General features: G+C 41.3%; 1 protein-coding gene across 1 annotated transcript in view; it reads right to left on the bottom strand.

Annotated features, from left to right (window-relative positions):
* LOC144506386 (ribose-phosphate pyrophosphokinase 2) overlaps positions 1–24,088 on the bottom strand; it is a 33,173-nt gene extending 9,085 nt beyond the window's left edge. The window contains exons 1-2 of the mRNA XM_078232421.1: positions 23,859–24,088; positions 5,938–6,121 (exon numbers count right to left, since the gene is read on the bottom strand). Of these exons, the coding sequence (XP_078088547.1) occupies positions 5,938–6,121; positions 23,859–23,980 (306 nt within the window). The 5' untranslated portion in view covers positions 23,981–24,088. The remainder of the gene's footprint in view (positions 1–5,937; positions 6,122–23,858) is intronic.
* Positions 24,089–24,733: the final 645 nt, after the last annotated feature.

The following is a 24,733-nucleotide window of genomic DNA, read 5'->3' on the forward strand; positions in this document are numbered from 1 at the left end:
AATGAATTAAATCCGATATGGTATAGATTTTAAACAGACTTTAGAATTTAGAAATCCCAATTAAAAATATTGTAGTTGAAACTTAATAAATGTAGCACTATCATGTGATTGTGCCAGTATTGGCGCAGAATTCAGTTAAACATCAGTAATGTTTAAAAATGGCAAAGAGCAGCCAGAACAATTGACCTCAAGTATTTTTGACATGCTAGCAAGGAATCAGGTCCTTTTTTAGCATTTCATTATTCCTTCACGTAGAAATCAATCTCAACTTCCGACTATTTCATAAAGAGCCACAGGTGACTTAATTTGAGAAAAAACAAAATGAAATGTCTAAAATGATTTTAGCTCAGTTATACATCGGTTGCAAAGTACTCGAAATTAGTTTATCCTGAACCACATTTTGACATCCTGGTCTTGTCAACAAACTTAATACAAAGGCTCCTTTGACAATGACTATATTAAATTAGCTGAAAAACATTTCTTTTAAAAATATATTACAGCAGACCAATTGTACTTGATATCAAAGAGCCATTTTGTTCTATTTTAAGAATAAATTAGATGCCTGAACTACTTAATTAACTGACAAAGGTCAATTCAATTCATGTATTTCAGAAAAATAGCAGAACTGTTCAGCGTCACTCATTGTAAATGCGGGTACATGAAATTCGTAAAAGTAAAAACCATGGCAGCAAATTTTAAACAGCAGTTGGACATAGTAGTATCTCTTGCAAGTGGCAGTTGTTAATATATTTGAACAATCTATTCTAAAGGTTATTTATTGAGAGCGTGGAGGTGTACAAGGGTGGCACGGTGGCACAGTGGTTAGCACTGCTGCCTCACAGTGCCAGGGACTGGGTTTGATTCCCAGCTTGGGTCACTGTCTGCGTGGAGTCTGCACGTTCTCACCGTGGATTTCCTCCTACAGTACGAAAGACATGCTGGTTAGGTGCACTGGCCATGCTAAATTCTCCCTCAGTGTACCCGAACAGGCACCGGAATGTGGCAGCTAGAGGATTTTCACTGTAACTTCATTGCATTGTTAATGTAAGCCTACTTGTGACCCTAATAAACTATAAACTTAAAAAAACTTTGCAATTATCATATTACTAATAAATTCATATGTTTATTTGCATTACTAGAGTAGGGTACTTTTTCTCACAACATGCCTCATGTAAACCAGAGAGAGGGGAATCAGATTGTACAAAGTTTAAAAAATACATTAACCCTATAATAAAGTATAATATTTTAGAAAAATTACCGAAACACCACATGGTGCACCTCAAAAACTATTTTCTGTCAAAACATTTAATATTTAAATTTATAAATCTAAACACGATGACATTATGATGTCAAACTTAATAAATGAACACAATGCATTAAGATAATTCTGTGCAAAATTGTCATTACTGATAATGTTATTTGTATTAATAGAACAAGTGATTTTAAAATATCCAGTGAGTTAATAATTCATAAACTTGAGCTGCCACACTTTTAAGGACACTAAATTAACCAATGGCTGTTAATCAATCTCACAGCAAAACTTTAACTAAGATCAGCTCTTTCAAAACAACGAAGGTCATGTCCAAAATATAAACAAAATAATCAGTCTGCAAATGGAACTTTTGTAAAATCTCACTCCACCTCCTCTAATCTGGCACTGCCCATCAGCTCATGAAACGTTTCAGATGCTGAAACTCTGGCTATTTTAATAAAAAACTTTACTGGCCATCTATTGAAGCATTTATGTCACCTCCACATAATATGAAAAGATTAGCCAGCCACAATCAGTGAGATAAACATTGGAGCCAAGCTTATTTCAGGAGTTTAGACCGGGCACATGAAAACATTTGAATACTTAACAGTCGGATTCTCCTGTTGTCAGCCGACAATTTTAAGCTTACAAACATCATCATGTGATGTCAATAACTTGCACGAATTTACTTTCTAACCTTCGAGTTGCATCCTCTTTTTTCTTAAAAATAAAGAAGAGGCCTCTCTATTCCCAACAGTTGCTCAAGGAATCACCATAAAATTCAATTCCAGGTCAGACATGCAAGGTTAGGTATTGATAACACTGGAGATTGGCTTCTAATTTTGTTTAATTCAGTATGGTTAAGGATGAATCTGCAAAATCTTTTATTGCACCATTACTTTACATTCTGGCCAGATCAATTGTGGATTTTAAATCCAAGATTGACAGATTCTTTATTATTCAGAGATATTGAGGAATATGGGACAAAGAAGTTACGTCATAGAACAGCAATGATTACACCGAATGGCAGAACAGGATCAGTGGGCTAAATGGCCCTCGTCTTCTTCTGTAAGATAGTCAATTAGTTTCACCACCATTCCAAAGATGATCGGTTCAGCAAACAGTAGAATCACCTCTATTTTCACATACTACAGGAGTTACAGCAATGAGTGGATTGGATGGACTAGAAAGAGAAAATAAAATGTAGCTACTTTAAATGCTTTTTAAAAAAAAATCAGTGACATAGCATGGCCCTCTACCTATGAGGAATGACCTGGTCACTCAAGCTACAGAGAGTGAAGATTGAAGTGCAGTAGCTCTTCATCAGAATGCAGCAGTAGAATTGAGTGCGCATCAATGTTGAACAGCAGAGAAAGTTAGAGGTAACCGTACAGGAAGATTTTAATTACAGGCTTTAAGAACCTTTGTTGTTGGGGAAAAAAACAATGTGTATATTGGATTTACCATCTGAATGGACTCAATGTGAAATACAGTCAGTTAGCAAGGAAAACAAGTTTCCTATTACTCAAAACCAGGTATCCAAATGCAGAGCATTCATTGAATATCTGACTGCAATCTCACAATGAAGAGGAGGTTTACATGAAACTGGACACAACAGGAGGCCTGATGAGGTCTATAGGAGGTGTATGGTACATTGGTATCTCCTCTCTTTCTCACAATCTGTTAAAAGTTGTCAAATTGAAATAAACTACAACCAGTCTTAAAGCAGATTGTCCATCTGGTCAGAAGCAGAATGATCATTCTCGAAATTGCGAACAGTTTATTCAGTAAATATCATTAAAGGATAGAAGCAAATTCGCCCTTATTTGAGAGGTCGGAGCATGAGTGGGAGTCAAGGTCAAGAGGAAGTCTCCAAGATTTGGCAATACAAATTATTACTTTCTAAGCTTATTGGAACCATTTCCCGGACTCTTGAATGCTAAATAGCTCCTCATCTAAACTAATTCTCCTAAAAATTGGGAATCCTAACTCAAATGTAAAAGATGTGGACTCTGACCGTAGCAGGGGACATATTGATGTTCCCTGTCATCTGAGGGCCATCCTCTTTTGAAGGATGGCCTAACTACTCTGATGATAGTTGTACCAAGTATCTGCCTAAAGCCAATGTCCTACAAGCAAACTTTAAATCAGACTTAGAAAATACATAGGACTGGTGAAAGCTTTTGAGTTTAATGTCATAGTGATTGAAGAATGGGGTGGTTTAAGAGACATTGATTGAAATTTCTAGACTTTTGACTGACAATTAGAAGAATAAATAGCTAGTTTGAGACTGTCCAAACTCATTTCATGCACCATTGTAATGACAAAAGAATTTCACCTCATCAGCCAGAGCTGGATCTGGTGACAAAACCCTGAGATGAAGGTCTGGATTTAAACACAGCCTTTTACATTACAATAAGTCAGTTTCTATTATTCATGTTATACCTACTTCACAATATTAACTTAACTGATCTTTCTTGAAAGAACTTTTTGCAGAATCAATCCAGACTTAGATTGATTATTGGTTATCTCTCTACCCCCAATGAGGAAACATCATACCTTATGCAATTTCTATCTTTCTTTCTAGGGGAATTTTTTTTTGCCCCTATTCATGAACTAGAAATCCAGTAAAGACTTTCACTCTTCAATCCCACCCCTCCCTAAAACCCCCACAAAAAATTGCCGCCTAACAGTTGCATTAGCTAGCCATGCGATCAAATAGAGCTACAGTGCATGCAAACAATAGGATACAAGACACTGAAAGCAAAGGGTTGGTGTGCAAATAATGGTTCACTTATTGACTGTAGAGCAGATCAATGTCAGAAATGCCATGATAGCAACTGATATTTATCACTTTCATTTTTATATAACTTGTCGAATTAATTAGCTGACAGTTCTCTGATACATTTATTTGTATCTATCTGAAGGGATTGTTCTGAAAAGCCTTGGGATTTTTTTTCCCCATCAAAGATGCTGTACAAATAGAAAATATTTACTGGCATAAGAAAGTTGAGTGGAAAATGTCGACAGAAAAACAGTGACCAAACATCCTAACAAGAAACAGGGTTTGAGATAAACAGCACAAGACATTTAATAAATAGTTTGGGAAAGTAAAATATTCTACAAGTACCACCCATCCTCTTTCAATATAAAACTGGTTCAATTTGGTTAACAGAGCCACTAAATGGGATTATAAAATAATCCTTTGGAGGTGTTCTTGTTCTAAATGACAAAGCTTTTTTTAAAAATCAGTTCTATTTGAGGCATTCAATCTCAATAGAATATTCCAGAAATAAAGCAATAGCAATCAAAGAATTTTCAAACCTCAGAATTATAAACTGAAAAACATAGCATGCATAATTAATGGAATTTCAAGATTTCTCCCAATAACAAAAGTGAGAGGGCATGGGATCCAAGGGGCTGCTGCCCTGTGGATCCAGAACTGGCTTGTCCAAAGGAGGCAGAGAGTGTGTATAGATGGGTCTTTTTCTAATTGGAGGTCGGTCACCAGTGGTGTGCCCCAGGGATCTGTTGTGGGATCCTTGCTGTTTGTCATTTTCATAAATGACCTGGATGAGGAAGTGGAGGGATGGGTTGGTAAGTTTGCCGACGACACGAAGGTTGGTGGGGTTGTGGATAGTCTGGAGGGATGTCAGAAGTTACGGAGGGACATAGATAGGATGCAAGACTGGGCGGAGAAGTGGCAGATGGACTTCAGCCCAGATAAATGCGTAGTGGTCCATTTTGGCAGGTCGAATGGGATGAAGGAGTACAATATAAAGGGAAAGTCTCTTAGTACGGTAGAGGATCAGAAGGACCTTGGGGTCCACAGGACTCTAAAATTGGCCCCGCAAGTGGAGGTGGTGTTAAGAAGGCGTATGGTGTACTGGCCTTTATCAATCGAGGGATTGAGTTTAGGAGTCCGGGGATAATGATGCAGCTATATAAGACCCTCGTCAGACCCCACTTGGAGTACTGTGCTCAGTTCTGGTCGCCTCATTACAGGAAGGATGTGGAAAAGATTGAAAGGGTGCAGAGGAGATTTACAAGGATGTTGCCTGGATTGAGTGGCATGCCTTATGAGGATAGGCTGAGGGAGCTCGGTCTTTTCTCCTTGGAGAGACGTAGGATGAGAGGAGACCTAATAGTGGTATAGAAGATGTTGAGAGGCATAGATCGGGTGGACTCTGAGGCTTTTTCCCAGGGTGGAAATGGCTGCTACGAGAGGACACAGGTTTAAGGTGCTGGGGGGTAGGTACAGGGGAGATGTTAGGGGGAAGTTTTTCACACAGAGGGTGGTGGGCGAGTGGAATCGGCTGCCCTCAGTGGTGGTGGAGGCAAACTCAATAGGGTCTTTTAAGAGACTCCTGGATGAGTACATGGGACTTAATAGGATGGAGGGTTATAGGTAGGCCTAAAAGGTCGGGATATGTTCGGCACAACTTGTGGGGCCGAAGGGCCTGTTTTGTGCTGTAGTTTTCTATGTTTCTATGTAACATATCTTAATTCATACCCCAACAGGGCCAAACATTTTTATCCATAAATTAAACAAACCTCAACTGACCATACTTATTATTGTTCCATTATATATTCATTCTATGAATCATACTACATTTACCAACCCCCATTCACCTCTCGTCAATCCAACAAGATAAAAAAAACAAATAACAGAAATTTAGCATTACCTTGTCCTTCTTGTCTTGTCTAGCATAAGGAAAACAAGGAATAACTGCAGTGACTCGAGATGATGATGCAAATTTGCAGGCATTTATCATGATCAATAGCTCTATCAAATTATCATTGATCTCCCCACAGCCACTTTGGATGATGTACACATCTTCTCCTCGCACACTCTCCCCAATTTCCACACTGCAAAACAAAAACAAATGACAAGCTATACTTTTTAGAAAGTTCCTTAGAGAGATTCAAAACACTACTCGGATTCCAAAGAGATACTGTTACGAATGCAAGATTTTATCAGATAATTATGTTTTAAACTGTCTCCTTTAATTCAAGTCAGATGGAGCACCTGGCCTCCAACTAGTTCTGCCCAGTGAGAAGTCAATGTGATTTGGCTGCAGTGGGGACCAAGGCTCAGGTCAACCCAAATGCCATCTTTCACGCATGAAAACATGCATTAAAAGAGAGAAGAGTGTGTGTCCCAGAGAGAGAGAGAGACACGCAGAGGGAAACAGCAGCTGCTGTGAACTGCAGGAAAAAGACTTCTCTGTAAGCTATCAGTCCGATTGTCTGGATGTTCTCTGGTCAAAGTGATGGAACCTGCAGACATTTAAAGGCACAGAAAGACTTGCCCTGGCTTGACTGGGAGGAGGAGCTGCCAGACTGTGTCTTGCTGCTTGAAGTCAGTTCAGGGATTCTAAAAAGACAGAGGGAATCGCATTTAAACACAAATTGGATGTATTGACCCAGCAAAACAAGGCAAAGTGAGCATGTTGGAACATGGGAGCAACTCTGAACTAATCCCTGCAAAGAGTTCAATTCTGTGGAGAGTGAGGTGTAATATATACATGCGGGGTTTTCAGTCATGTTAGAAAGTTAAGAGGGTTATCATTTCTGCAGTTTAGTGCATCAGTTACCCACTAAGTTGATGTTGCTTTTAGTGTTTTTTTCAGTAAAAGTCTTAAAATGTGAAATTTTGTCATGTGATCCTTTGAGTTGGTCTGCGGGACTTGTTAAAAAATCAGTCTTTACAGGGTTCGTAACAGGTAAAAACAAAGTGGCTTATTACATAAATGAAATTTAAAATGTTTATTCTACATAGTGAGACTGATTATCTAGACAAAGATAAGCAGCCTGGATTTAATGTTCAGTGACTCCTTTTGTTCTGTATGATTTAATAAATGTTCAGAATATTGCGTTGGCAAGGAGTGTCTTCAGTGCAGCTCACACACCAAGGCTGAAAATCATTTCAAATCACAGCTTAAAATTAATACAGTTCCAAAAAGCCAACTAAATTTCACGCCTTCTGAATGGAGTAATCTTGTTTCAACAGCTGTTGCGAGAAATGTTTTTCAGTGTTCTACAGGAAAATAATATACATTATATGATTTCATATAACATATCCTTGTTAACACATATATTTTATAAATTAAATTTACAACCTCTCCAAAATAGCAAGTTTTTCCAATGATCAGGATTCTTCTTCAAGCATCAACCCAAACATTAATTTATAGTGGAATCCTGCTCTGGTTTACATCACACCAAAAAAATGGAATCTGTAGATTGTTTTGCATCAATCTGTCAGGACACCAAGATTATTTTTAAATCCATAATGCACATTTTAATCATAGAATCCCTACAGTGCAGAAGGAGGCCATTCGGCCATTAAGTCTACATCGACCACAATCCCACCTAGGCCCTATCCCCTTAACCCCACATATTTACCCTGCTATTTCCCCCTCTGACAGTATGGGGTAATTTAGCATGGCCAATCAACCTAACCCACACATCTTTGGACTGTGGGAGGAAACCGGAGCACCTGAAGGAAACCCATGCAGACATGAGGAGAACTCCACACAGACAGTCACCTGAGGCTGGAATTGAACCCAGGTCCCTGACGCTGAGAGGCAACAGTGCTAACCACTGTGCCACCATTAGTACTTATTTTTTAAAAAAGAGATAGAAAGTTGCTTGGCATTGATAAAGTTTGTTAAGCAGAGTCAAAGCAGCAGAAGTGGCATAGTCAGCAACATATCAAACTCTCAGATAGAAGTATGCCGATACACCGAGTCCAACCAAGAAGGTGGAGAGGAGATCTGGCCAGGCTTTCCATATCCAAAAACAATCTATATTTATATAATGCATTCAACATAAAAATCATTCAAAAGTAACAGGAAAATATAAAAAAGTATGGCAACGAACCAAATGACAAAATATTAGGTTAAATGACCTAACGTTCGGTGAAAGACAGAGGTTTTAAGGTATTTCTCAATGGAGGAAAGTGAGGTTGAGAAGCAGAGGGGTGTGTGGGAGGTGGGGAGCAGAGGCAAAGGGGGTGGGGAGAAAGAGAGATTTGCTCCTTGGGGGGGGGGGGGGGGGTTCTAGGCAGTTGAAGGCACTAATAGTAGAACAAATATTGGGAATACACAAGAGGCCAGAATTAGGATTGCAGGTACCTCAGAGGCTGATAGGTTGGAGGGGATAGGGAGGGACAAGACATGGAGGGATTTGAAAATAAGGATGACAATTTTAAGTTAGGAAGTTGCTTGACTGGAGCCACTATAGCTCAGTGAGCACAGCAGATTTAGGGGAAAGGAACTGGCTGCGAGTTAAGACACATGGCTCATGGATTTGGATGGCTGCAAGTTTAAAGATGGTAAGCTGTGGGAGATCAGCTAGAAGTGCATCGGAATAGAGGAGTGCAGTGGTAATAAATGAGGCTTTCAGCAGCAAATAAGCAAAAAGCTGAGTGACATTATGGAAGTGGAAATAGGCAGTCCTAGTAACAGCATAAAGGAGGTTGAAAGCTCATTTGGAGATGGAGCTTGCGAATAGACTGCTAGGGAACAGAGTTTGCAGACATCACACACACTTTAAGCTCAGGGACAGGGTGGAAGGATTTCAATTGGATTTCGATCATGTTTGTAGTACAGAGGGATGACGCACACTGTTGGGGGTGTGCCTTGCAGATAGCAGGAGTTCTTCCAGCCTCAAAAGGGCAGCCCTAACAAGCTCTGACTGTTTTTCAGAAAAGCTGGATCCAGAGAGCTGACAAAAGCACATGGAGGAATGTTTACCCCAGCACTAAAACACAAACACTTACTGACGATTACATGGTTTGATTTGACTGGACCTGGTTTTGCATCAGTACTCTGCAAAAACAGCAAAGCATCATCCATGAAAGCAACAATCCAAACTTCACTGCTGAAACATGTTTTAAACCAATTGGGGATTTTTCAATTCAACTTCTCTGATTGTCCAAAAGATAACCAAGAGATCTGTTGTCTTTGTTTGGACACCATATTAAAATAATTTTATTTCCAGTGGGTAATGAAATTGATTGAGATTTACCTCTCCACACATTCAGCTATCTTCAATACTAGCTTGATGCAGTTTTGTTTTGCATTCTGACAAATGCTGGTTTATGGTGACCAAGTCACATTCCATTTTGAGTATGTGGTTACGTGGAATTACAAATCACTGACCTTGATCATAATCTGACAACCAAAGCAGCAATTCCCAAAAAAGAAAACATAAACTTTCCTTGTCTTATAACAGAAAACTGAGTAAACTAGGATAACATTAAGTGTAGGAAATCATGTGACCACAGCGAGATTATCCACCAAGGCCAGGTTTGAACAATCCCACTGTGGACTTTTGCCTCCTTCATATCTAACAAACTGGAAAGTTTTTTTTTGTCATTGCTTAAAATAAACTCAAGCGGCTGCAGCAAGCCGAAGAAATTTATCATTCAACAACTTTTGGTGAAATTTTGCAGCTGGCTCAAAAACCACGAAGCAAGATTTTAATAATACGTTGTTGAATGATACCAGAGCAAGTAGAACAATTTCAAAATTTGTATTTGGTCAGAACCTACCCTTTTCATGTGCCTCAAATTAACGAACCACTAATTAATTTAACATGTTGCAGAATTCTTACATTCTAACTGGGCTCCGAACAAGATGCCCCGTATGGTATGCACAGAAATTAATTTATTGGTCCTAACCTCAATATAATTCATTGCCATACGAAACATGCAGACAGTCCAGTACATGGCAGGATCCTGCTCACGTAACTTGTAGGCTGATGCCAATCACAAATAGCAGAGATATGCAAATCTTTGGATTACACAGAGCCACCAAGCTTGGGACTGCAACTCTCAAAGCCCAGGCAGCACTGTCCTATCAATACTTGTTATTCATTATCCATCATGTTTGCGTTGTGTGTGGGCGTGTGTGGGTGTGTTGGGGTGGGGGGGGTGGCGAGAGGTTTGGAAATAATTACTCAGCACTGTAGCCTTAACGGCAAGACCTGTAAGTAGCAAAAACTTGAAATGCGTATAATTTCAGGGGAGAATGGAATTTAATCACTTTTTGCCTCCCAGCTGTGTCTGGTATGCCAAGTTTCAAAAACAAAAAAAACCAGCCATCCTGATTAAGACTGACAGATGCTATTGAAGGCAGAATGTCATGCTTACATCAAGACCACATAAGCCTAGTAACCAAATCTGAAGCTTCGTACAAATGTGTGCAGATAATTAAACGCCAAACTCACTTACCATTTCACTGGACTAGGCTGGCTGAAGCATGCACAAGTTACAGATGATTCATTTCCCAATATCAATAATTTGCATCCAGTAACAAAGATCAGTAACTACTCTCTCGCCAGAGTCAGTCAAGGAGTACAAATTAAGCAGCATTGCTTAATTATAGCATTTAATTGTGTCTCCAACACAAAGCTGATTGAAACATATATAATAAACATATATAATATTCACACAGAAGAGGGACAGTGTTGTCGAGGGGAGTACTGAGATGCAGGCTGTTGGACTGGACGGGATTGAGGTTCATAAGGAGGTGGTGTTAGCAATTTTGGAAAGGGCAAAAATAGATAAGTCCCCTGGGCCTGATGGGATTTATCCTAGGATTCTCTGGGAGGCTAGAGTGGAGATTGCAGAGCCTTTGGCTTTGATCTTTGTGTCGTCATTGTCTACAGGAATAGTGCCGGAAGACTGGAGGATAGCAAATGTTGTCCCTTTGTTCAAGAAGGGGAGTAGGGACAACCCTGGTAATTATAGACCGGTGAGCCTTACTTCTGTAGTGGGCAAAGTTTTGGAAAGGATTATAAGAGATAGAATTTATAATCACCTAGAAAGGAATAATTTGATTAGGGATAGTCAGCACGGTTTTGTGAAGGGTAGGTCGTGCCTCACAAACCTTATTGAGTTCTTTGAGAAGGTGACCAAAGAGGTGGATGAGGGTAAAGCGGTTGATGTGGTGTATATGGATTTCAGCAAAGCGTTTGATAAGGTTCCCCATGGTAAGCTATTGCAGAAAATACAGACACATGGGATTGAGGGTGATTTAGTGGTTTGGATCAGGAATTGGCTAGCTGTAAGAAAACAGAGGGTGGTGGTTGATGGGAAATGCTCATCCTGGAGTTCAGTTACTAGTGGTGTACTGCAAGGATCTGTTTTGGGGCCACTGCTGTTTTTCATTTTTATTAATGACCTGGATGGATCTAGAAGGATGGATTAGTAAATTTGTGGATGACACTAAAGTCGGTGGAGTTGTAGACAGTGCGGAGGGAAGTGGCAGGTACAGAGGGACATAGATAAGCTGCAGAGCTGGGCTGAGAGGTGGCAAATGGAGTTTAATGCTGAAAAGTGTGAGGTGATTCACTTTGGAAGGAGTAACAGGAATACAGAGTACTGGGCTAATGGTAAGATACTTGGTAGTGTGGATGAACAGAAGGATCTGGGTGTCCCTGTGCATAGATCCCTGAAAGTTAGCACCCAGGTTGATAGGGTTGTTAAGAAGGCATACGGTGTGTTAGCTTTTATTGTTAGAGGGATTGAGTTTCATGCTGCAACTGTACAAAACTCTGGTGCGGCCGCACTTGGAGTATTGCGTACAGTTCTGGTCGCCGCATTATAGGAAAGATGTGGAAGTGTTGGAAAGGGTGCAGAGGAGATTTACCAGGATGTTGCCTGGTATGGTGGGAAGATCATATGAGGAAAGGCTGAGGGGCTTGAGGTTGTTTTCGTTAGAGAGAAGGTTAAGAGGTGACTTAATAGAGGCATACAAGATGATCAGAGGATTAGATAGGGTGGATAGTGAGAGCCTTTTTCCTCGGATGGTGATGGCTAACACGAGGGGACATAGCTTTAAATTGAGGGGTGAGAGATATAGGACAGATGTTAGAGGTAGTTTCTTTACTCAGAGAGTAGCAAGGGCGTGGAATGCCCTGCCTGCAGCAGTAGTGGACTCGTCAACATTAAGAGCATTCAAATGGTTATTGGATAAACATATGGATGATATTGGAATAGTGTAGATTAGAGGGGCTTTAGATTGGTTTCACTGGTCGGTGCAACATCGAGGGCCGAAGGGTCTGTACTGCGCTGTAATGTTCTATGAAACGTGTCACCCAAATAATTATAATTTAATTTCACAGTATGAGAACAATTGACAGTGAACAGACTATTATTTCACAAGTACAGAAGGTCAACATAATTATGAAAAAATTCCCCAATCATGTAACAAATATCCCATTCTCTGCATTGTACATGCCCACTACCATCCGTTTTTTTCCCAAAGACACTGTAATCCATGCTAAATTCTGGTTCATAGAATGGTTATTCTTCACTTAAGGGTTTTGTTATGGAGGGAGTTGCCTTCTTGAACCGCCAGTTCAAGTGCTGTGCAAACACACACAGTACTGTTAGAACGGAAGTTCCAGGATTTTTACTCTGTGACAGTGAAGGAACAGGAATATAGTTCCAAGTCAGGATGGTATGCGAAAAGGAGAACTTGCCAATGGTGGTATTCCGATCCCTCTGCTTTGCTTTTTCTTCAAAGTGGTAAAGATTTTGGGTTTGGAAGGTGCTGTAAAAGGAGTCTCTGAGTTGCTAAAACGCATCTTGTAGGTGGTACACACTACTGCCAATGTGTGTCAGTTGTAGAGGTGGTGTGTGGGGTCAGGTTTCCTGAGTAATGTGAGGACTGCATTCATCCAAGCAAGTGGAGCGTATACATAACTGGAGAGGTATGATAATTATCATTCACGATGCAGTTACCAAGCAAGCCAAAGTAGCTGTTTTTGTGGCTATCTGTGGCATCCCAGAAAGTGTTGCATTCTATAAATTCATGGAACACGTAAACATTTCAAACACCATTCACAGATCCAGTCATTCATATTCAGACACTACCTTGCCTCACTTTCATCAACTAAATCCTCCAACTCGATCATCTGGAAGACAAGGGTTTGGAATTCCTTCAGCCAACTTCCACCCTGTTCACAGCACTGATGATCTTGTTACTTTGCTGGTTATTTTCATTCATTGCAGTATACAAGCACACTATTGGCTCCTACCCCTTTATCACCAAGCTACATGGTGATACTCTTCCTGGCTAAAGACAGTAAATCCATCAATGGCATCTCCTCCCACAGAAGCACCTTAAGCATTATCAAGGCTCCATCTTTGACTCCACTTGGTTTGGACTCTTCAAACCCCACATTCTACACATCGTCAAGGATACCTGCTTCCATCTCTGCAAACTGTCCATCTACAACTGCACCTTACTTCTGAAATCCTTTCACCTTTGACACCTTCAGTCTTGATTTCTGCAATATCCTTTGCAGAGATCACCCTCCCCTTCACCATAAACTCCAACTTGTTGAGTGAGATCTTAACATATAACCACGGCTCAGTTGGTAGCACACCTGTCTCTGAATCACAAGGTTCTGGTTTCAAGTCCCACTCCAGGGCTTATGTACAAAAACAAACGTAGACACTCACCTGCAGTACTGAGGAAACACTGCCATGTCAGAGGCACTTTCTTTCGGATCAGATGTTAAAGTGAAGCCCCATTTGTCTGCTTGGTTACATGTAGAAGGTACAATGTACCTTCTGCATGTTTTTGCGAAAGACGGGTATCCTGACCAATATTTATCCCCCAAGTCAATGTCCCAAAAAAAACCCAACAGGTTATCTAGTTATCACATTGCTGTTTATTAGCATGCTCTAGGACTTAGAGTTGGTAACCTTATCCTGCCAAGAGATGCTGAGTATACTTCTGAGACAACAAAACTTTTTCTCCTGTCTGGTATGTATTGTCTAGGTCTCACTACTGTAGAGGAATGCACTGAGGACACAGACTTGGTGGACTCACAGTTTGGTGTTTTCAGTCAAGTTGCTGTTGTTCCACACTCTCTTACTCAGCTTGGACAGAATGGCTGCAGTTTTACAGTGTGTGTTGATTTCAACATCAGGTGATAGCTTCACATATCTGAGCTCTACAATCACAAGTAATTTATCAACAACGTCCAGGTTACATTGCCAATGCTGATGGTGGTATGACAACATCCTGGACCATGACATTTGTCTTCCTGATTCTGACCCTTTATCAAACCCTTTAAAGGCAAGTGACAGTCTGTTTATTTGCTGCTGAAGTCATTCCTTAGTATTGAATGCTATTATAATATCTTTATTATAGAGCAACCTTTTGATGAGGATCTGGCATCTGTGACATTAACTTTGTCTTGGATCTCAGGCAAGCAAGGCTGAAAAGCTTTCCTTTAGTTCTGCTATGTAAGCAGACACTCCGTAGATGACTTGAAGGCATCTGACAGCAACAAAGAGAAGAATGGTTTGCCAGAACGCAACCCATGTGACCCCACTGTGGATCTCCCGTGCAGGGCTTGGATTGGGTCTTCAAATTGTTATGCTGAAATTAGAAGTGCTTTTTCTCCTTCTAACTCTTTCAGAGTAACTATGAGGGTAAAACTGGCAGGACTATCCTAAGTTAGCAATTTAAATTGCTTTGTCCAATGACTCCCTGCGCAGCGCAATTATCCAAGGGAAGTTAATCCTTCCGAACAATTGCTGAGTAAACTGTTACCTGGGAACTTCTGAGACGGATACCTCCACTGGGATACCACCCAAATCAGATGCTGGAGTCAGGAAGTTACAGGCCAGTGCTTTACCCATCTCTCCAACTGTTTATTGTATTGGGCAATGATCTTCCCTGGGGCACTTTACTGACGAACTTGCCTTCTTAAACCCTTTGTACAAGCTCTACATGCCCTAGCATTTCCCGTGTTTAAGGACATCTGGATATTCTGGCAAACTTATAACCAGCATTCATTGGGGCACCTAGTAGGCTGTTGGACTTCACTTTGCATGGCTCTTACTGCAGACTCCTCTTGCGTGAATCCCTTTGTAATGAGAGTAGATTACTTGGCTTCAATGGCAGGTTCCATCAAAGTGATGTTAGCCTCGAACCAGTCAGTATTTTTCTGCTTTTGCTTCCCAATTGTGAGAATGCGATATCGTAGATGGTGTCTTGAAGTATGCTGCATTTTGCTTTTGCACTCTGTGGGAATGCCAGAGTGCCTATTCAATCCCGCCAAGGAACTACTGTTTCTTATCTAGGTAGGCAGTATGGCTAACATTGATACCGGAGTGGAGTTTCTGCTTTGAATGAAAACATTACAAAGGTTGCATCCTAACTTTGATATACACCAGAGAATGATCTGTATCATAGCCACTGCTGTAGTAGCTGTGTCTGTTGCGAATGCTATTCAAAGTCCCATCTTGTGATGATCAGATCCAGCTGTTGCCAATGCACTGATCTTGAATGTCTTCAAGACATCTTGTGGCATGGTTTGTTTAGAAAAAGGTTGTTAGTTCCATGGTAACAGCAAAGCTGAAGTACTCTCAATCCATTCTCATTTGGCAGGAGGGCCATGCATTTCCACTCTCGTGTTGTAATCTCCCAGTAGGTAAAGATGATCTAACTTAAGGATTCTGCTGTTAGTAATGTCAATCCCCTCTTAGAATTGGTCTTTCACATCTGCTGTGGAACACAGCATTGGAACATAAATGCTCAGGAGGTTAACTGGCTCTGTTTGAGTTGAGGGGATAACTGGTGGGTTCGATCATCCAGAGTAGGGAGTTCCATACAATGAAGCTTTCATCTTGCACATGCATTTTCTCTGAACCCTTCGCCTGCCAGATGAACATGTAACATTTATCCTTCAGTGAGCCTCTCCCAGTCTCTCATAGAGAAGCTATGTCAATGTTCAGCCTATCAAATTCCATGTCAATCACAGCTGTCTTGCGCATGTTATCAACCTGCTGCGAGTCATTTGTTAAACCTGTACATATGGTTCTGATGTTCCAGCTTGCTAATCAAAGAGTTGGCATCTTCTTTTTGTTTGCCTGGTGCAATGGATTCTGCCCACTTGTTGAACAGAGACTCTAAGCACCCAGTGAAGCAAGTGCACCATGGTAAGTCAGCATCTTACAAGTCGGGGGGCTGCCCAAGGTGCGTGCTGGCTGACCAGTGGGAAATGATGGTTCTTCCCACTGTCAGAGACAGCCTATAGCACTCGTTCCCTAAGCCAATCGAATTGGGCTCATCACTGCCACAAAATTGGAATGTCCTCTCCAGGGTGCAAGCCTGGACAAAACGTATGGAGACCCTGGGCTGCCTAAATGCCAGGGTTCTCCTCTCAACCTTCCCAGCTGAATCCAAAGAATTGCAAATCACTAAGCATTTGCACTAGCTTAATTGCAGGAGTTGCTGAAAAACATCTGTGTGCCTTTGGGCTCCACTCCAGAATTTTTAATCGGGGTTTACTCATTTAGCCTTCAGCAAGAAGATAGAGCTCCTCGCCCAGAGCTAGGAGCTTGGTTTGTGTGCCAGGGCGTATCTACATGTCGGTGATGGCAAACCTCCTCTGAGTTCCTCTGGGGCCAAGATGTACCCAGCTTGTGTGTGATGTCATGAGGGGGAACAGCTGAGGACTTTCCAATGGAGAGGCTGTGTACTGACATTACTGCGAGCCAGCAGTGTAGGCTGAAAAGGGGAAAGAAACTAACAATCAAAAACAGGAAACATGTCAACTTTCTTCTCCCACAACCTAGACACATCAAATCAACCTGGTAGGACACATACTGGCCAACATTTATCCCTTAACTAAAGTCAAAATTGATCTGATCATTTCTATCATCAATGTACGTGGGATCTTCAGTGCAACTTGGCTCTAGGCTGCCTAAAAATTGCAACAGTGCTTCAGATATCCTAGGTTGTCAAAGATGCTATATTGATGCCATGGAAGATTCAATGCTTACATACAGCACAAATCCACGATACACCAGACATCAAACCTCAAAAGTATTGTACTTTATTACTGATATAAAACAAACTTTGATAAACTGATCTGTTTGTTCTTTGTTAGGAAAACAAAGATAGTTTTAATTTATATTTGCTTTGGTAAACATTAGAAATGAGGTATAGTTTTAAGTGGGTTTAATTTAACGTTTCTGTGCCTGTAGGGTAAAACCTATAGTCAGATGCATGCTGGACAAAGGTGTTTGCATGTGTGGGGGTTAGTTTCAATTCCAACTGTGATTCTATTGTGCTTGGAGAGGGGTGATGAGTAAATAAATCAGCAGTGGTTGCTTAGCAACTGGGGCCTTGTAAGGTAGAGAAGGTTTTAAGTTTTAGTTTAGCTAATTTGATTGCAGTTGGAGATAGGTAGTGAGAAAGAAGGCAGTTCTCACAACTCTACTAGAAGCAGTTGGTTTTAGAAGGCTGAAGAGAGAATATTTCTCTCAGCCTTGCTAGAGGACAAGTCACATTATGGAGTAATGGTTAAGAAAACAGATGCCAGAAACCTAAAGTTCAGCTAGTTAAGGAAACTACAGAAATTAAGTTTCCAAAAACTCTGGAGTTAACAAAAGAGAGGAAACTAGGAACCAGAACAGATTACTGTTCAGTAAAGTCACAAAGAGTTTAAATGACATTGGATCGTGAGAGGCTAGAAAGAAATCTGCTGTAGTGCTAAGGTTCATGAGAAATTACTAGTTTGGGAGACATTATTTAAAATAATTGTGGAAATCAGTGGATGGCCCTCAGTTTTGTAAAAGCCTTTCAAAGGAAACCTGAAAGAGACAGGTGTAAAATCTGAAAGCAAAATCTTGATGGAAGCAGCGGAGGAAAAGCATAATTTAAAAGAAGATTTGAAAATGTGACTTTTGAAAGTGGAACTTGAAATCAATCGTGGAAGCTGGAGCTCAGTTAGGCAAGGTGGCTCACGGTATAAGTGTCATCTGCGGGGGGGGGGGGGGGATTTTGAGCAGAAATCATTCACTTGGGTTCAGAATGGAGTGTCATACCACAGCCATCTTGTGTGCTTAAAAGGGACTTTGTGTATTTATGAGGCCATTGTAGTTTAAGATGTATTTTGTAATCAGTGTTAATCTTAAAATCTGTGTGAAATTGTTAAGCCAAGGGGGCAGTAAAGGAGCATTGTATCATAATCCATTTTTTCATGTTTAACCATTTATTTTCTTATTGTTAAAACTAATTAACAGTTTTGTGACTCTGTTCCTTCACGTGTTGGAAACATTATTTGTGAAACTACTATAATTGTTAATGCAGTGTTCTCAGTACAATAAACACTACTGATTCAAGTGGGGGGGGGGGGGGGGGTGGAGAGAAAATGGGGCACAGTAATACCCAGAGAGTTTTAGAAAGTTGAATCCACTATTGCATGAGTAGTTGGACTGAGTAGCATAGAGTATTTAAGCTAAGGGAAACTAGACAACTGCTTATTGGAAAAAGGAATAACATTTTTCTTGACAGGATGAGATAAAATAAGGTGGGAGGGAATAAGTGTTTGGAAAAACAACCCGTTTCTGTGCTGAACATTCCATGCAATATAAATCTAGTTTTCCCATATTTACAACTATATGTATATTCATGCTCAAAAGTTCAGACAAAAAGTAAATGCCATTTGTCCAAGGTGGCACGGTGGCACAGTGCCAGGGACCCAGGTTTGATTCCGCCTTGGCTGACTGTGTGGGAGTTTGCACATTCTCCCTGTGTCTACGTGGATTTTCTCCTGGTGCTTCATTTCCTCCCACAGTCCAAAGGTGTACAGGTTAGGTGGACTGGCCATGGTAAATTGCCCCTTAGTGTCCAAGGATGTCTAGGTTAGATGTATTAGCTGGTAAATGCAAGGGATTGGGGGGTAAGGCTGAGTGGGACACACTTCCAAAGTCAGTGCAGACTCAATGGGCTGAATGGTCTCCTTCTGCACTGAAACAATATACATAAATTTGGGATCAACCAAAAAAAACTAAACGCAACCCACTTTGGAACAAATAAAAACCAAAAGAGAAAACTTTGGAAAGTCTCAGCAGGTCTGGTAGCATCTGTAAGGAGAGAAAAGAGCTGACGTTTCGAGTCCAGATTACCCTTTGTCAAAGCAGTTGGAACAAATAAATCTGAGCACCTCTGACATGCCAAATGATTAGGACAACAGATAATTTGGTAACTAACACTTAAGGAACATTGCATGGAATATCACTTCATTAGGAGTTAAATTAAACAGAACATATATGAAAAGAAGAAAACTAAAGCAGTGAAGATACTTTAGCACCATATTGGTGTGCTGCCCTTATGAACATTAAATCTGGTAATGTTTAACTTCTTCCTCAGCTTTGACCTAAATTCATCGAGTTTCAACCAGCAATGTCAGAAATCTTTTAATTAACACTTTGAAAGATTAGAAGATCATAAAGTCAGTGAATAATCCTGCTTCAAAAGATTGGATTATGGGAAAGCCTTATTATAACGCCTGTTAAACAAACTGGAATCTACATGTAATCCCACTGACCACACTGCTAAAGTTAAATGCAGGCTTCTGCAATATACCAATAGCAAGCTCTTGTAAAACCCAGAAAAACAATTTGGCAACTAAGCAAAATTCCTGTCAAGCCCAGAGTTCCAAGACATTAATACTGGTCAGGATGAAGAACTGCATGGAGAAACTTACAATTGCTGTGGTTAAGAGAAATTTAGTAGACATTTTTCACTTCACTTTTTAGATGACATGTCTCTCAACATGTTCAAAGAAAATTAAAAAGAAATCTTGCATTGATGTTTCACATCAGGATGTTCAGTCACACTTGCGCACTGTTGTGGAGTCAAAAAGCAGCAGCTAGCTAGCTTATACATAAATTCCCGCAAACAGCAAAATTACAAATAACCAGTTAATTTGTTTCGATATTGTTGGTTGTGAGATAAATGCTGGCTAAGCAACTGGGAGAAGCCTTTACTCTTTAAACTGAGCCATGGAATTTGACATTGACCTAAACAGTTAAGACAGTACCTCAATTGAACATTTCATCTCAAAGAAAGCACTGCCCTCAGAAAGTACTGCACTAAAATATTAGCCTGTATTAGCTGACCTAATTCCCAGTTAAGTAATGCCTCATTTTTAAAAATTTCTGATCCTTGTTTGAAAATCCGTTCATGTCCTCATCCCTCCCAATCACTTCCAGTCTCACAACCCTCTGAGATAACAGCACCCATCTAATTCTGGCCGATTTCATTGCTTTTGGGTAATTCCTTCAGTTACCTGGGCCCAGTGGTCCAGAATTCCCTCCCTTAAACCTCTGCCTCTCTACCTCTCTATCCTCCTTAAAACCTACCCCTTTGATCAAGTTTTGGCCATCTACCATAATATCTTGTCATGTGGTCATTGTCATATTTAGTTTTTCAATGTTCCTGTGAAGCAACTTGTGATGTTTTATTACATTCAAATGTGAACAGGAAGTCTTCAAAGATGGCAGCAACCAAGACAAAGCTAACCCTCCCAAAGGCTTGTCAATAATGTAGCACCTTTCACAGCCTCAGGAAGTCAAGAATTTAGACAAAGGTAAACAAAGGAAGCAATTGAAAAAAATATATATATGAATGAGATTTTTTAACAATCTGTTAGGGTTTATAACCCCACATTAATACCACACATTACTGTGGCTGTCAGAAAGAGAAGTTTAAAAAAAATCCCCCCCCCCCAAAGATTTCCCCCAAAAGCCCTACTGTTATGGAGATGGTGAAGGTCAAAGTAGTCCAGAGTGCCAGATCCCTCAAAACTGACTCTTTCAAAAGAAAATTTAAATTCAATAAATTGAGCTCGGTTGAATTTAGGTCTGAGGCAATGAGTTGAGACAAGCTGGATCGAAGCACCATACAAAAATACTGGGCGCTAAGTTGTAGCAACAGGTCAAATTTTTATTTTAAACTGATAATGAGTCGCTGTTTACCCAAGATCATTGTTTGCGTCATGATGTTGAAAGAGTGCTAGCTTTCACGTTGACACACTGCTTTTTAAAAAAAATCACTAATCCATGTGACTTTACAAAGTGAACAAACCAATGGCAACCTAATCCATGCCAAACAAGCCTTAACCTGTTCTTCCAAAACTAAAGGAACCTGCAAGCTTTATACACTGGCTGCATTGTGTTGCTTAACAAGCTCCATTATGAATAGCAACAAGTGCCTTTTTTTAAGTGACTGAAAAACAAAAAACTCACCACAGATCTTTAAATACAGTTAATAATTAACTGCTTATTCCACTTTTGTAGCGGCGCAATAAAATCCCGCTAAGCTTCCATTCAAATAATAAACCACTAAAGAATAATAATGATTAAGAAAACAGCAGTTTAAAGCCTGCCTTTGATTCTTTTGCCAATCACGTCAAAGCACTGTCCTCTGGTCTTGACTCCTCTGATAATGGGAATGATTTCTTCCTGTCAACTGTCAGATAGCTCATAATTTTGAGCACCTCTATCAAATCTGCCCTCAACCTCCCTTCTCCAAGGAGAACACCACCAGCTCCTCCAATCTATCCACACAACTGAAGTCTCTCATCTTTGAACAATCCTCTTAATAAAGCCTTCACATCCTTCCTGAAGTGTGGTGCCCAGAATAAGACACAACACTCCTGGTAAGGCTGCACCAGTGTTTCACAACAGTTCACATAACTTCCTTGCTTTTTTGTTCTGTGCCTCTAACTATGAAGTCCAGGATTCTGTATAAAGCCCAAGATCCCAAGTGACTTTTAAACATTTTCTTAACCTGCCCTGCCACCAATTTGTGTAACATATACCTGCAGGCCTGTCTGTTCAAGAACCCCCTTTAAAATTGTATCCTTATATTCTCTCTCCTTGTTCTTCCTCCAAAAAGTAAACATTTTGTCTTAAATTATATCTCCCATGCCTGTTCCACCAGCTTGTCTATGTCCTCTTGATGTCTATCACTGCCCTCCCTACAGTTCAGAGTAGCTAAATGACAAGAACAAAAGACAGATCTGAATTTACATAGCTTTCTTCACGACCTGTGGACAGCCCAAAACAGTCAATGAAGTATTTTGGTTACTGTCATAATATAATTAACACGAAAGTCAATTTGGAAACTACAATGTCCCTCAAACATCAATGTGATAATTTACTTTAGCAACATTGATTGAGGAATAAATATTGACCAGGACACCAGGGAGAATTCCTGCTCTTCTTAAAAATAGTGGTTGTGGAATCACTTGTAATAGGTTCCCTCTTGATTAGGAATCCTCTAATATTTTTAACCTTTTCCATCAATTGCTATGCAACTTTTGATTGCCGGTCATCCTTAAACTGCACACACTCCTCAAAGACTAATCCCCGAATACTTTATGTATAGATCCCTTTTATCATTAAACCTGGTTCTCTAGGTGCAGATGAGCAAACAAGTTACTAGTCCAGAAATAGTAAGCTTTGAGATCCATTACCCCAATCTGAAAGGCCAGATACTGTTATTTTAAATTACATGCACATCCAAAGTGAGAATCATGATTTATATGATTTATCAAGTATTAATTCCATGTTGCTGCACTAAAAACATTATTCCTGTAAAGAAAATGACCGTGGTCCAACCAGTTGGGCCAACCAGCCGATTGAAGCTTGGATAAATGATCTGCCATTGTACCCTTTCATTTCTGCGTACAGGCAGATTGTCTACTACCTTTCCTCTAGGTTTACAGGCCTATTTTGGTCAGAATAAGCAGATTAATTTCTCTCTCCAACCTTAAAACTCAGTTGGTGCATTTATAGGTCCTGCAAAACAAAACAATCAATTATATCTTTAACAATAGATACCTTCAATATGGACTCTTCATAGAAGTATGATCACACAAAAATGGATGCCATGGGATTAGAACGAGTGGCTACAATTGTCAAAGAGGGGTGTTTTAACAAGTCTTAAAGGAGGTGGAGAGACAGTGTTTCAAAGTTCATAACTTACACGACTGAAGGTACAGTGGAAAGAATATGGAAGCAGATACTGGACATAGGAAAATAAGTTCAAATGCTCCCTCTTCCTGAAGCAACATTCACCCCCCCCCATCCCACCCCTCTTGTGTAGGTGGACATCTTGCTGGTATACAGGTCTGTTGTGAGACTTCTTACTATACAGGTCTGCTACAGACCCATTTTTGAGCCTTGATCTTCATTGATCAGCAAGTTATTTCAAAATCATATCCTCATGATGTGTTCCACGGTCAGCCACAATACACACTTTTAGCAGGGATAGAAACCTAACTTAGCATCAAGGCCAGCTTCAGCACCCTTGCTCAGGGTTGAGTGAGATAATGGGGCAGCACTGGTCCAATTCCTTAGCAGCCGGTGTGGCAGACAGCAAACTCTCTGCTGACAGAGTTGGCAAGAGGACAGATGGCCAGACACAACCGAGGGTTAAATCACCTTTAAGCCCTTCACCCAGTAGCCAGGTACATATAGAAGGCAGGCTCCACATGGCAGCTGTGTCTGCTTGTGAAGGCAGAGCGGTACAGGATGCACTCAGCTCTGACAGCTTTGTGTGAGAGACACCCAGCAGAGTCTCCGAGTCCACTCACTGTGTGTCTGCTTACCCCGGAGAGAACTCCCATTCCCCAGCCCCCTTCCACAGACCTGAACTGACAGCGGGGCCCAGCTCTGAACCCCCAACCCGCCCGGCCCGCTACCCCAGGAGAGGCAGAACCGGACACCGGGCCCCAGACCCCGGTCCCAGACCCCACAACCCGGACCCGCACTCACCAGGTCTCCTGGTTACTGAATTTCTTGGTCACCACTTTGCCCAGCTCCAGCCCGAGCCTGTCCGCCACCCGCTGTGACAGGTCCTGGTGCGAGCTGCCGCTGAACAGCACGATGTTGGGCATTGCGGCGGTAACCGAGCCCCCTGCCCTCCGCTCCCACTCTCACCCTCCGGGCTCAGCTCTCAGCCGCTCCCGCCCACCATCTCACACCGCCCAGAGACCGAGACCCAGGCAGCGCCCCGCACCCCGCCCCCCGCCTGCCAATCAAAGCACAGCCCCGCCCCCGTCAGTCAATCAAACACCGCCCCCAGATCCAGATACCGCCCCGCCCCCGCCTGTCAATCAAAGCACAGCCCCGCCCCCGTCTGTCAATCAAACACCGCCCCCAGATCCAGATACCGCCCCGCCCCCCGCCTGTCAATCAAAGCACTGCTCCCGCCCCGAGACATAGGCCCCGCCTCTTACTGTCAATCACAGCACGGCCCCGCCCAAGACCCAGGCACTGCTCCGCCCCCTGCTGAAATAGAACCATAGAATCTCTACAGTGCAGAAGGAGGCCTTCCAGGCAATGGAACCTGCACTGGCCACCAGCGTTCTCCAAGGCGGCCTTCACGACACACGACAGCGCAGAGTCGCTGAGCAGAAACTGATAGCCAAGTTCCACACACATGAGGACAGCCTCAACCGGGACCTTGGGTTCATGTCACACTATCTGTAACCCCCACGACTTGCCTGGACTTGCAAAATCCCACTAACTAAGTTTTGGGCCCTATTCCCAAAATCCCTCATAATTACCCTGCTTCATTAGTAAGTGTGTAAAAGACTGTGTGCCAAAGAAGCAAATCCGTATGTTCCCCAACCGGAAACCATGGATGA

Source organism: Mustelus asterias, chromosome 17 (genome assembly GCF_964213995.1).
Source record: "Mustelus asterias chromosome 17, sMusAst1.hap1.1, whole genome shotgun sequence".
Taxonomy (NCBI): domain Eukaryota; kingdom Metazoa; phylum Chordata; class Chondrichthyes; order Carcharhiniformes; family Triakidae; genus Mustelus; species Mustelus asterias.